The sequence below is a fragment of the Athene cunicularia genome (assembly GCF_003259725.1).
Source record: "Athene cunicularia isolate RWA chromosome 8 unlocalized genomic scaffold, athCun1 chr8_part1, whole genome shotgun sequence".
Taxonomy (NCBI): Eukaryota; Metazoa; Chordata; class Aves; order Strigiformes; family Strigidae; genus Athene; species Athene cunicularia.
Window position 1 is genome coordinate 28023494 of NW_020799109.1, and position 10096 is coordinate 28033589.

At 55.2% G+C, this 10096-nt stretch overlaps 2 protein-coding genes across 2 annotated transcripts in view; one reads left to right on the forward strand and one right to left on the reverse strand.

Moving 5' to 3' along the window:
• SUCO (SUN domain containing ossification factor) overlaps positions 1–5059 on the reverse strand; it is a 49774-nt gene extending 44715 nt beyond the window's left edge. The window contains exon 1 of the mRNA XM_026853669.1: positions 5055–5059. The gene's annotated coding sequence lies outside the window, so the exon portion shown is untranslated. The remainder of the gene's footprint in view (positions 1–5054) is intronic.
• PIGC (phosphatidylinositol glycan anchor biosynthesis class C) overlaps positions 1–10096 on the forward strand; it is a 15060-nt gene that overhangs the window by 2809 nt on the left and 2155 nt on the right. The window contains exons 2-3 of the mRNA XM_026853670.1: positions 5819–5826; positions 7647–7650. Of these exons, the coding sequence (XP_026709471.1) occupies positions 5825–5826; positions 7647–7650 (6 nt within the window). The 5' untranslated portion in view covers positions 5819–5824. The remainder of the gene's footprint in view (positions 1–5818; positions 5827–7646; positions 7651–10096) is intronic.

Genomic DNA, 10096 nt, shown 5'->3' on the forward strand with positions numbered 1-10096 from the left:
GGGGGGGGGGTGGGGGGGTGGGAAGGCTATGAAGCCACACTTGCTCAACCCTGCTGAGCTGCTCTTGACTGGCACAGCTCCCACACACTATGGTCTTGTTACCAGCTGGGGATTAATCACATACAGCTTAGACGAAACACAGCTAAGGAGCTGTCATGGAGGACTGATCATTTCAGGGGAACCGTTACAGTGACTGGGTAGGATCCCAGAGAAAAAGCCCCTTTGAGTCAGTCCCCACCAGGTATGACCATCCACCTAAAAAGCCTGGTGCCATTAGCTAGACAGAAGTCTCAATTCATTGCCTCTGACATACCTGCATACCGGCACTTGCTAAGCTTGTTTCTCAAGCACTGATAAAATGAGCAGTATAATGGTTAAAAAAAATTACAGATTACCCAATTTCCCAACTAGAACCCCTAATTAACCCAAAGCCCAATGCACTGTAGGGTTATCTGGGAACAAATATTTGCATGGGGTTCTCAAAAAGTGCTGCACGTTTGCAGCAGGGTCTTGATTTTTCTTGGCCAAATTTCTCTTGGCCATATCCCAGGATGAAGCAGGCTGGTGCAGTTCCCATGGAGGGTGAGCCCTGTCACCCGATGATGCATGTACCTGTGTCTCCTGGGCGGGGAGGACTCGCCATGTCTCTGGTTTCGATGCAGAGCTGCAGAACACTGTGAGCATGCAAAGTACAACAGGTCACACTGGCAGTGGTACAAGCATCACTCAGCTGACAGAGTATAAAACCTGGGGCACCCCGGATAGAGAGTGCTGGAGGAGGCCACCCAAGGGTGACCTTGGTGTGGTGTTTCTGAGCAGCAGGAAAGAAAACGTGCTGCTGCTTTACCTGCAAACCATGTGCAGTGAGAGGGCAAAGTTTGTCCATCACACTCAGACACTCAGATGGACCTCAGAGTGTTGTACAGGCTGTAGAGTACCTCCCAGAAATTTGGGCACTGAGGCCATAGAGCAGTGGTTTGTGCTCTGGACAGACACCTGACCTTGGGTTACACCCTGGGCCTTTGTCTTTCAGCACTTTCCAGTGTTTGGTTGCTGCAGGTGCTAAGCCTTCTGCTCCATTCATCCCTATCTGCTCTTTACAAAGGCTTCTTGTTTTCCCAAGTGTTTTTTTTTTTTTTCACGTGTGATTTAATTCACACAAACTTCTTCCTCTTCTGACTATTGATCTTGGCTCCTTACTGGTTAAAATAAAGTAAATTTTTCGTAAGCAGGTTTTGACAACACAACTTTTGTTCCTTCCAGACACAATTTCCTGTTCAATTTCCTGACCGTTTCATATTTAGTAAAGGAAAAGCTGTAAATTGCAAGATTGCTTCAGAGAGCTTCCCCTGACTTTAGATGAACCATTAACCACTTGCAGGAGAGAATCCAGAAAACCAGTTTGAAACTTTTTTAAAATCCTGACTATCTTTTATGTCTTTTGCAGCTCACACTGAGGGGAAACAAACTGTGCAAAAAATGGAGTTGGAATCATTTTCCTTGCAAAACCAAACAGGAGCAACTCTGCCTCCAGCTGAACTGATAATTGCTCTTTCGTCACTCAATTAAGTCTCTCTGAGATACAGGATTTGGGGGGAGGATTGCTGCAGGGTTTTACCCTGGGCCAAGGCAGCAGGCACCATCGCTGGGCTGGGGCTGCTGTGCTGTCCTGCAGGGAGGGCCTTGTGTTTGCGGGCCCCAGACATCCCCCCACACAGACGCTGCCATGCTGGGCTGCTGGGCTGTGACTGTGGTCACTGTGACCAGCCGATTGAACTGCAGATGCCTGCGGGCCAGGTCACAAACGCTTGCTCTGCACAGAGCCTCGTTAGGTTTGCTTAACGCAGGCTGGTGCGACAGTGTGCGATGGCGCCGAGGCAGGCAGCTCTCCTCTTGGCAGGCAGGGACGATGGCACACAGTGACACTTGGCAGGGGCTGCATGACCTGGTGTAGGAGAGCGACTGCTCTGATCTCCAGCCAGCTGGCCTCAATTCTGCATGAAAGAGACTTGAAATCTAGTATGGGATATGGCGGCACAGTCCTGTGGCTTCCAAAAGCAGCACTGACTGAGCCCTGGCCAGGACCACCTGTGGCAGGCTCAGACCCCTCCCGCAGCTCTCTTGGGGCACAGCCAGGTCCAGAGAGAGATTTCCTCTGCCTGGCTATGAGCCATCTCTTTAGTGTCTCAAAACCCAAAAGTCAAAACTTTAAGTAAGATGAAGAAAATTAATTGAAATGGGAATTCCACTTTTGAAAACATCTGTATTTGGTATGCTCAATTCATGTGGTTTCATCTGAATTTTAGCTTTGTCTAGATATAGCAGACTAAATGATTGTTCCAGCAGGGATGCCCAGGCAGGGTGCATCAGGAAGCCGCAGCATCTCCTGGCCCTGTTTTGGGACCAGAGAGACCCCTCATGACAGAAAGCACCTTTCCTACAGCCGGTGCTTGGGAACAGATGGAAAGCAGCTTCAAGAAGGGACCCACCTTCAGCAGCGTCTCAGCTCAGTGCCGTGATGCTGGTGCAGAAATGACTGCCCGCTGCCAGCCAGAGAAGACAACGTGGTCAGCAGCCGAGGAGCTGCTCTTGCCATCTTGGGGAAGCTGAGCAGGGAAAGTCCAAAGAGTGCTGGCACCTGAGACACCTCTTACTTGCATGATGGAAATGTGGTTTGGGACCTGGGGCTTTCCAAGGGTTGAACCACTGTGGTAGGCACCTGCTATTCCCCTGGTGCTTCCCGGTAGCTTCCGACTGAGCTCTCTGCAAAAAGAAAAAGCAAATATTGCTACAGAAACCAAGAAACAGCAGAACTTGGTGATGGAGGTGTAATTCTTTTTGGGACTTTATTTCTGGAAGGACAGTGTGGGCTGAAGTTGCCCATAAACACTGAGGGCAAGTGAAAGGGCTGGGAAAGCACCCAGTGCAACACGGCGCTGGGTTTCCTCCATGGCCCCATGCAAATTGAGGCCAAAGTGGGCAATGTCGCAGGCACGTGATTCAGCAGGATGGTACATCCGTGGCTTTCTCAACACAAAATCAAACCTCCCAAGGCTGAGAGGGCAGTCAGGGCCCTGTGACAGCAGTGCTGGGAGTGTGCTGGGAGGGCGGCACAGCCTGTGCAGGAGCAGCAGCACCTCTGTCAGATGAGAGTGGTGGGGGTGAGAGATGAGAAGGGCTGGCTGGAAACACATAGAGAATGCCATGGGCTCAGCTGCTTCCCCTTTTGATGAGTACTAAAATAAACTAAATTCCACCTCCTCTGGCTCTGTCCCCTCTCTGGCAGATATTTAAAAATAGGGAGGCGGGTGAAGGGGTGGCTGATAGCAGGGAGTGTCACTCCTCGGGGACCCACTTGCTCGCAGGGGAACATACATGTCCTGCAGGGCCGGTCCCAGGGGACCCTCTTCCCTGTATTTTGGGGTAGGATGAGCTAGTATTGCAGAGAAGCACTGCATGTGTAAAACACACCTCAGCCCGGAAATGGCACTGCTCTTCCCAAGCACGAAGGCTCCTGCTTGGAGGCTCCAGGTTCACAGGAACAGGGCAGGCAGGGCTCCTGGGGTGCGTATCTCCTCTGAAACTGCTGTGTTTCCAGGCTGAGGCCATGCTGTGTTTGAACTAGTGCTTCTTTACTAGTCAAGTGGGAAGGTGAGCACAGAGGAGGATCCTTTCACAGTGCACCAAGCCAAAGTGCTGATTTAAAACCTCGTGTATGTGCCGAATTTTTCCCCAGCTCACCCATTTGCATGTGCAGTTTCATCCCTGTCCCCGTCTCTGTCCATTTTTGGCTTGCTTTGCACCTGCACAGATACAGAACAAACATATCCCCTGGGCAGATGGTAAAAACCTTGTTATAAAACACTGGGTCCCTTCGTGCCTCTCATGCTGTGTCCCAGAGCTGCAAGGGGAGGGAAGTGGGATGCTCTACGAGGCTCAGGGCGATGGAAAGCTGGCACTGGAGAGCTGGCACATGGCTCCAGCAACCACCACCCTGGGTACTAGCTCTTCCCAATGGTACATTGTTTTTGCCCTCCAGGGAGTTGGATTTCTCAGTGTTTTGCCACCTGCAGCTCTTGATGCCTTAACAATGATTGTGTCAGAGCTGGGTCAGCACTTCATGTCCCATCCCCACGCTTCAAATTTGGGGCTAAACAAAGGGGAACAAGAGTCAGAAACCACTTGGCAAAGCTTTGTTGCAGAGCCCCAGCCTTGCTCTGCTGGGTCTTGGGGGCACCTGTGTGAACCCTAAGACCCTCCTTACTCCCAAATCTCAGGCATTTTTCACCTTCCAGCTTCCATGACAACCCACGCTCAGGTCCTACAGGCAGACTTTGGGTTTTGCCCCCAGGGTCTGGTTTCCTCCCTGTGTCTGTGTGTTAGGGATGTGCCACATATGGCTGAAGGTTGAGCTGAGCTTACCTGGGCAGCTGAACTTCGGACTTGTCCCAGCTTGGAACACCCTGCAGCTGGCAGAGCACATCACTGACGTCATTTTTGGCTGCAGTTCCCTAGGGATTATTTTTTAAAACAGATTAAAAACCAAAAGCATCTTGACTAGGTGACAGCTTGACCTTCATGGCGTTCCCCTACAAAACAGGACCCTACAGACACACTGCCCTGGAGCTGGCCAGGACTCCAGCCAGGCCGGCTTGATCCCTCTCCCTGGAGCTCAGCATGGGTGGTGAGGAGGGTGTTTTGCCATGGGGCTTCACCAATCCTGATTGCTGAGGAATGCCAGGATTGCTGATTGCTGGGGAATGCCAGGACTGAGGGAGCTCAGTTTCTCAGTGGCCCCAGAGGCTGTGACTTCCAGAGGTTGCGTCCCTACAAGTGTGTGCCTTTCCACATCGTATTTCTCCTAACCCAGCTCCTCAACCCAAATCCACAGCAGCTTTCTCATTCTTCTTCCTCTGCAACACACTCAGCAAATCCCAAACCTTACTCTGACAGATGCTGGTCCAGCCCAGGCTCCTCAGACCCAATCCCAATTTCCTGGACCGCTCTCCCCAGCCCTAAGCAGCATTGCTGGGTTTCTCCAGCAGCCTTGGTACCTCCTCGTCTCAGCTTATGGCTTGGGAGGGGACTAGTTTCCCTCTGGCTGCTCTGCTCCTTTCCCACCACCCTTGTTCTCCCCTGCAAGCCCCCATGTCTTGCCCAGCCTGTCCCCCATGCCCCTAGGATGCTGCCACGAGGGAACTACAACTCACCACCATTTAGGTCCTCTCAGTCCTGGGCAGGGGCTGTTCACCCAGGAATGCCTCCATGGGGTCTACAGCAAGGTCCTGCCTTGTGCCCAGAGGCAGGCTTCTCTCCATAGGGCAGGTCATGCTCTGGAAGTGACCTGCCTGGGACAGGGAACTTTGACACCAGAAACTGGTGACATCCCCACCAGGAGCTCCTGGTGCTCCTACACTGTCCGGCCTTGGGATGGAGACCTGCAGGGATTGTGGCATCCTCCCTGCCCTGGCTGCACTGTGGCACATGGCTGGGGCCAGTGGGGACTCTGCTGAGCCTGTATGGGACAGAGCATCCCTCACCTGAGCTTGCAGGGAGGCTTCCTGGGTGGTGGAAGATGCTGCAGAGAGCAGGAGGGCTCAGGGGTCTGGGCAGCTCCAGCTGGGTCTGGCCAGTGAGGCTGTGGCAAGAGCTGTGCCTGCGAGGGCCCAGGAGCATCCCTTGGTGGCATGGGCTGCCCACAGCAAGGTCACCTGCACAGGGGATGCCACTGCTGGCTCACGTGCTGCTGGTGGCCCAGGTTCCCCTGGGACCAGGATGCAGACCTGGATCTAGGAAATCTGACCTGCACACAGGGAAGGGAGAGATGTTTGGCAGAGCTGGAGCAGCACCGGACTCCCCTGTGCCTGGGCATGCTGCTGCAGGGGACTCCAGGGCAACCAGCCCCATGTTCCCCAGAATCCCCCCATGGGGCTTAGCCCAACTGTGAGGCACTGGGCTGGTGTCCCGCTCCATGCTGGGAACTGAATCCAAAAAATCCTTAAATACGTGAATGCAGGAGAGCAGATGCAGCCCATGTTATGGGGCCATTTAAGGCAGGAGACGGTCTCTGGGCATGGAAAAATTCAGCACCTGGAGCTGTGCCAAACTCCCCCTGAAAAACATTCCTGTGGAGGGAGGATTTTGCTCCAGGGTCAAAGGAGAATGCTGGGGGATTGCTTGGCAGAGAAATTAAGACTGAGCATCCATAGCTGCACTCGCTGGGTCCATCTGTCCTGCTACCTGGGGCCCATGGACGGACTCAGCTCTGCTGCCACAGCCCGGGACACACAGCAAAACCCTTGCAAACACCACTGGCTGCAGAGGGACCACAAGAAGGATGGAGCCCGCACCGCCAAGGCAGCCTGCAAAGCCACTGGTGCCACTGCAGACTTGCTGCTGGGGCAGCCCTGTCCCCTGCAGTGTGACACAGATAGGATGCAGGGGAAGAGCCCCAGCTGAGGGACATGGAGAGGTGCAGGATCCACCCTCACCCATGCAGCCTCAGACAAGCTCAAACCCTAAGCAGGGTGTGCTCTTTAGTTATTTCGAAGCCTACTTCTCTGCGACACAAGTGATGGTCCCACCCTGAGGAGAAGCAGGCACACCTGGAGGCAGCCCTGAGCCAGCAGTGGGGGTGCAGTGCCCTCGATACTTTGATATTCAAATATCTTCAGTGGAGGCCTAGATCAGTCACAGCTATTTCAGTCCCAGCCTGTCACCTTTTCCAGCTTTCCTTCCAAACAGCTTTAGCAGCATATTCAAACATTTGGAGCCTGGCAGACATAGTGGGGTCCCTTTGCAAAGGGCAGGGGACAGCCAAGCCAACAGGTCCTCAACATATACAGAGTTTGTAGTGCCATGGCATCCACCTCCTCATTCCTGCATTTCAGCAAAGGGTCTCAAAGCACTCACCATCCCCCAGTGGAACTCGGGGAAACCTAATCTTGAGGTGAGGGAGATCTTGTGGTGCGGCGGGCGGAGGAAGCTTCAACTTTATTGAAAGAGATCACACCTTATATAAGCAGTCTACAATACACTACTTGCAACTCTATTGGATACATTTAAGAAAACTACATTATAATATCTCAGCCATTGGGTACATCTAAAAAGTCACATTATAATATACCAGCCCCTTGTGGCACCTCTGGTATGCATAAACATCTTCCTAGCTGTAAACCTGCTTCTCTCCCAGGGCTGCTTTCTCTTCACCCCCCAAGGTCGTAGTGCGCCCCCAACTTATCTCTGTGTTCTCACAACAATCCTCGCTAGCACAACTGAGCCTTGGGTCTTCATCCTTGTTTACATAACTGTACCCTGGGTTCTTTCCTTTGTTTACCTCAGGTGGCTGGGACCAACTTCTGCAGGGAGCTATGGCCGACCAGCTCCTGCAGGGAGCTATGGCCTCGCTCTCTGCAAGCCGTTCTCCAACATTGTGGCATGGAATCCAGAGTGGGAATTAAGATGCTCACAAAGGGCTTTTGCATCCTTGACATTAGCTACTGCTTGTCCCTGCCAAGGGAGCCCTGCCAGCCACGTAGCCCTGGGAGGACGGAGGGGTGACTCCACAGCACACATCCCCTCTGACCCGCAGGGACGGAGAGTGACGTGGCAGGTCCCACGGGAGGTGTCACTAAGACTGTGTACAGGCAGGTGAGTCATTCCCATGCAGCCAAAGTCTGGGCCACCCGGGCAGGGCTAAGCTGCCCTTTGGATTGTGGGCAGTAGGTTCATGCCATGGCAGAGCACACACTGTCCCCTCCCGTGGGGACGCAGTGGCAGTGCAGCAGTGGCAGCCTCTTTGTGCTGGAGCCCGCTGGGGTCTCCCAAGCGCCCAGTGGTATGTCAAGCCCCATGGGTCTTGGCACTGGGTTGTCACTGCCAAGGGTGCAGAGGGGCTTTGCTTTGCTGCCACTGTGGCTGGCATTGCCTGACACAGCTTAGGGATGCTGCGAGTCACCGACCAGCAGCAGTCTCCTGCCCCTCCCTGCCTCTGAGGGGGACTTTGGTGGCCCACAGCAGAGAAGATTTCAAGGGGCACAATACACACCCTTGCCTCTATTCTCCCCCCTCCACTGGGGTTTCCAGAAGGCCCTGACCACATCAAGGCCACATCAGAGCCCAGCTCAGCCCACAGTTCCCGGTCCCCAGAGCATCATGGTTACATACACTTGCAGTGAGAGCGGAGTGCTGCCCTGCCCGTGCCCATGGGAGGTGGCATCCCTCCACTGTGGTGGCCGTGGCACTTCTCAGGGGAGCAGGAGGGGCACGCTGCCCTCCGAGCTTTTCTCCTGCATGCTCCGGCTTTACTCTGCAACTTTGGGAGAATGACATTTTGATCAAAATCTCGAGTTCCCAGGCCCTTGGGCTTCAAGGCAACGCCAGCAATTGCAGGAGCTGGCAGCACTCTTTGTCCCTCTGGGCACCAGCTTGTGCGCAGGGAGGCATTTGTATGGCTCTGTGCAAAGAATGGGGATGAGGGCTTTTAGGTTGGGCAGCTAAAACTGAGTCCAGTTCCACTCTGGCTTGGAGGCTGCCAGGTTTGCCCCTTGGCACAGAGTACCTGCACAGGGTGAGCAGCTGCTCCTGCCCAGCAGCACAAGTGCAATGATAAGGGGCTGGGAGATGGCACTTTTTAGATGTTACCACAGGCTGGCACAGCCCAAGGCACCCCCAAAGGCACATCAGCAGTGTGGGGGTTACCTGCTGCTCTGCACGTATCTGGATGAGGTGGGGTCTTGCTTGGAGAGTCCCTCGTGGCAAGTGCTGTCTGGCTTCTGCCTGTGCGAAGGGAAACGTGTGAGGGCTCTGCGGGGAAAACAACCATCAGCTCTTTTGCCTGCTCCCACCATGGCAGGATGGCCATGAACGCCCCTTCCCAAAGCACAAACAGGGCAGTGTTCAGGGCTGCTCTACCCTGGGCTAAGGCCTCTTGGGTGAGGCCAAAGTAAGCAGCTCCTCAGCAGCACCTCTCCAGGGCTGGGAAGGCTCTGACCTGAGCACAAACAAACACACAGTTCGGGAAAATGTCTCTTGCCTCTACGAAACCTTCCCTCGCCCATTTTTGTTCCCCAGCTCCCTTGCTGCACGCTAGCTCGGTCCTTTTGGTGAGGGGATGGACAGTGCAGGAATTTGGGGTCCCTGTAGAGCTGCACTTCTCGGCCCCTGCTCAGCTGCAGCTTCTCTCTTTCCTCCTCCTGCTTTGCTTCTTGAAGGTGCCGGCAGGCTCGGGGAGCAGAGCAGGATCAGGCTGCAAGCGCCAGGAGCTGCTGGGGAAAGGCAACCTGTGCTCGCACCATCACACCCACATTCCCCGACGCTGAAGCCAGGTTTGACCAGAAAAGCAGGTGCCTTGCTGGGCTGGGCTGGGGCACGGGGCTTGCAACATGAGCTGGGGTCACTCGCCGAGCAGCGAGGCCAGACACAGACGGGGATGTCCAAACACAGACAGGATGAGACCAAATCCCACCGCCTGGCTGTGCCCTCCTTGATGGCTGCTCAAGGAGGGCGTGTTGGGGCTGCAGGGAGGGTCCCCTGGGAGAGGCCCTTCACCACGGCGTGGGGGCACAGCTGCTGCCGGGACCATGGCAGGGCCTGCCCAGCCCACAGAGGAGCACCCCTCCTTCCCGCGGGGTGGCGGAACCTCCTGCCATTTTGGGGGGTACAACCAGAAGCGAGGCAGCCCCGGCAGCACCTCCATGCAGCAGCCTGTGTGTAGGATATGGGCTGTGGCACTCAGGATGGCCAGACCCTGGCATGGCGCTGGGGTCTCCCCTGACAACCCCGTCCCCCCCAAAAAAAACCCCACCAACCAACCCACCTGGCTGCAGGGAACATCCTGCTTGCAGGGAGAGGGGAGGGCAGCCCCGAGGGGGGTGTCACCCCAGAGGTGGGGGTGTCACCCCAGAAGGGGGGCCCTCGCAGGTCTGACGGTGCCCGGCCCTGCTGCCCCCAACTCATCCCTCCGAGTCCCCCCGAGGCTCGAACCTGTTCCGGGGGGTAAACGGCTCCGTTTACAGGGGGCTCCCGCCGGCAGGTGGCAGACCCGAGCGCCCCAGCGTCCCTTGCGCCGCCACCGGGGCCCGGCGGAGGCGGCGGG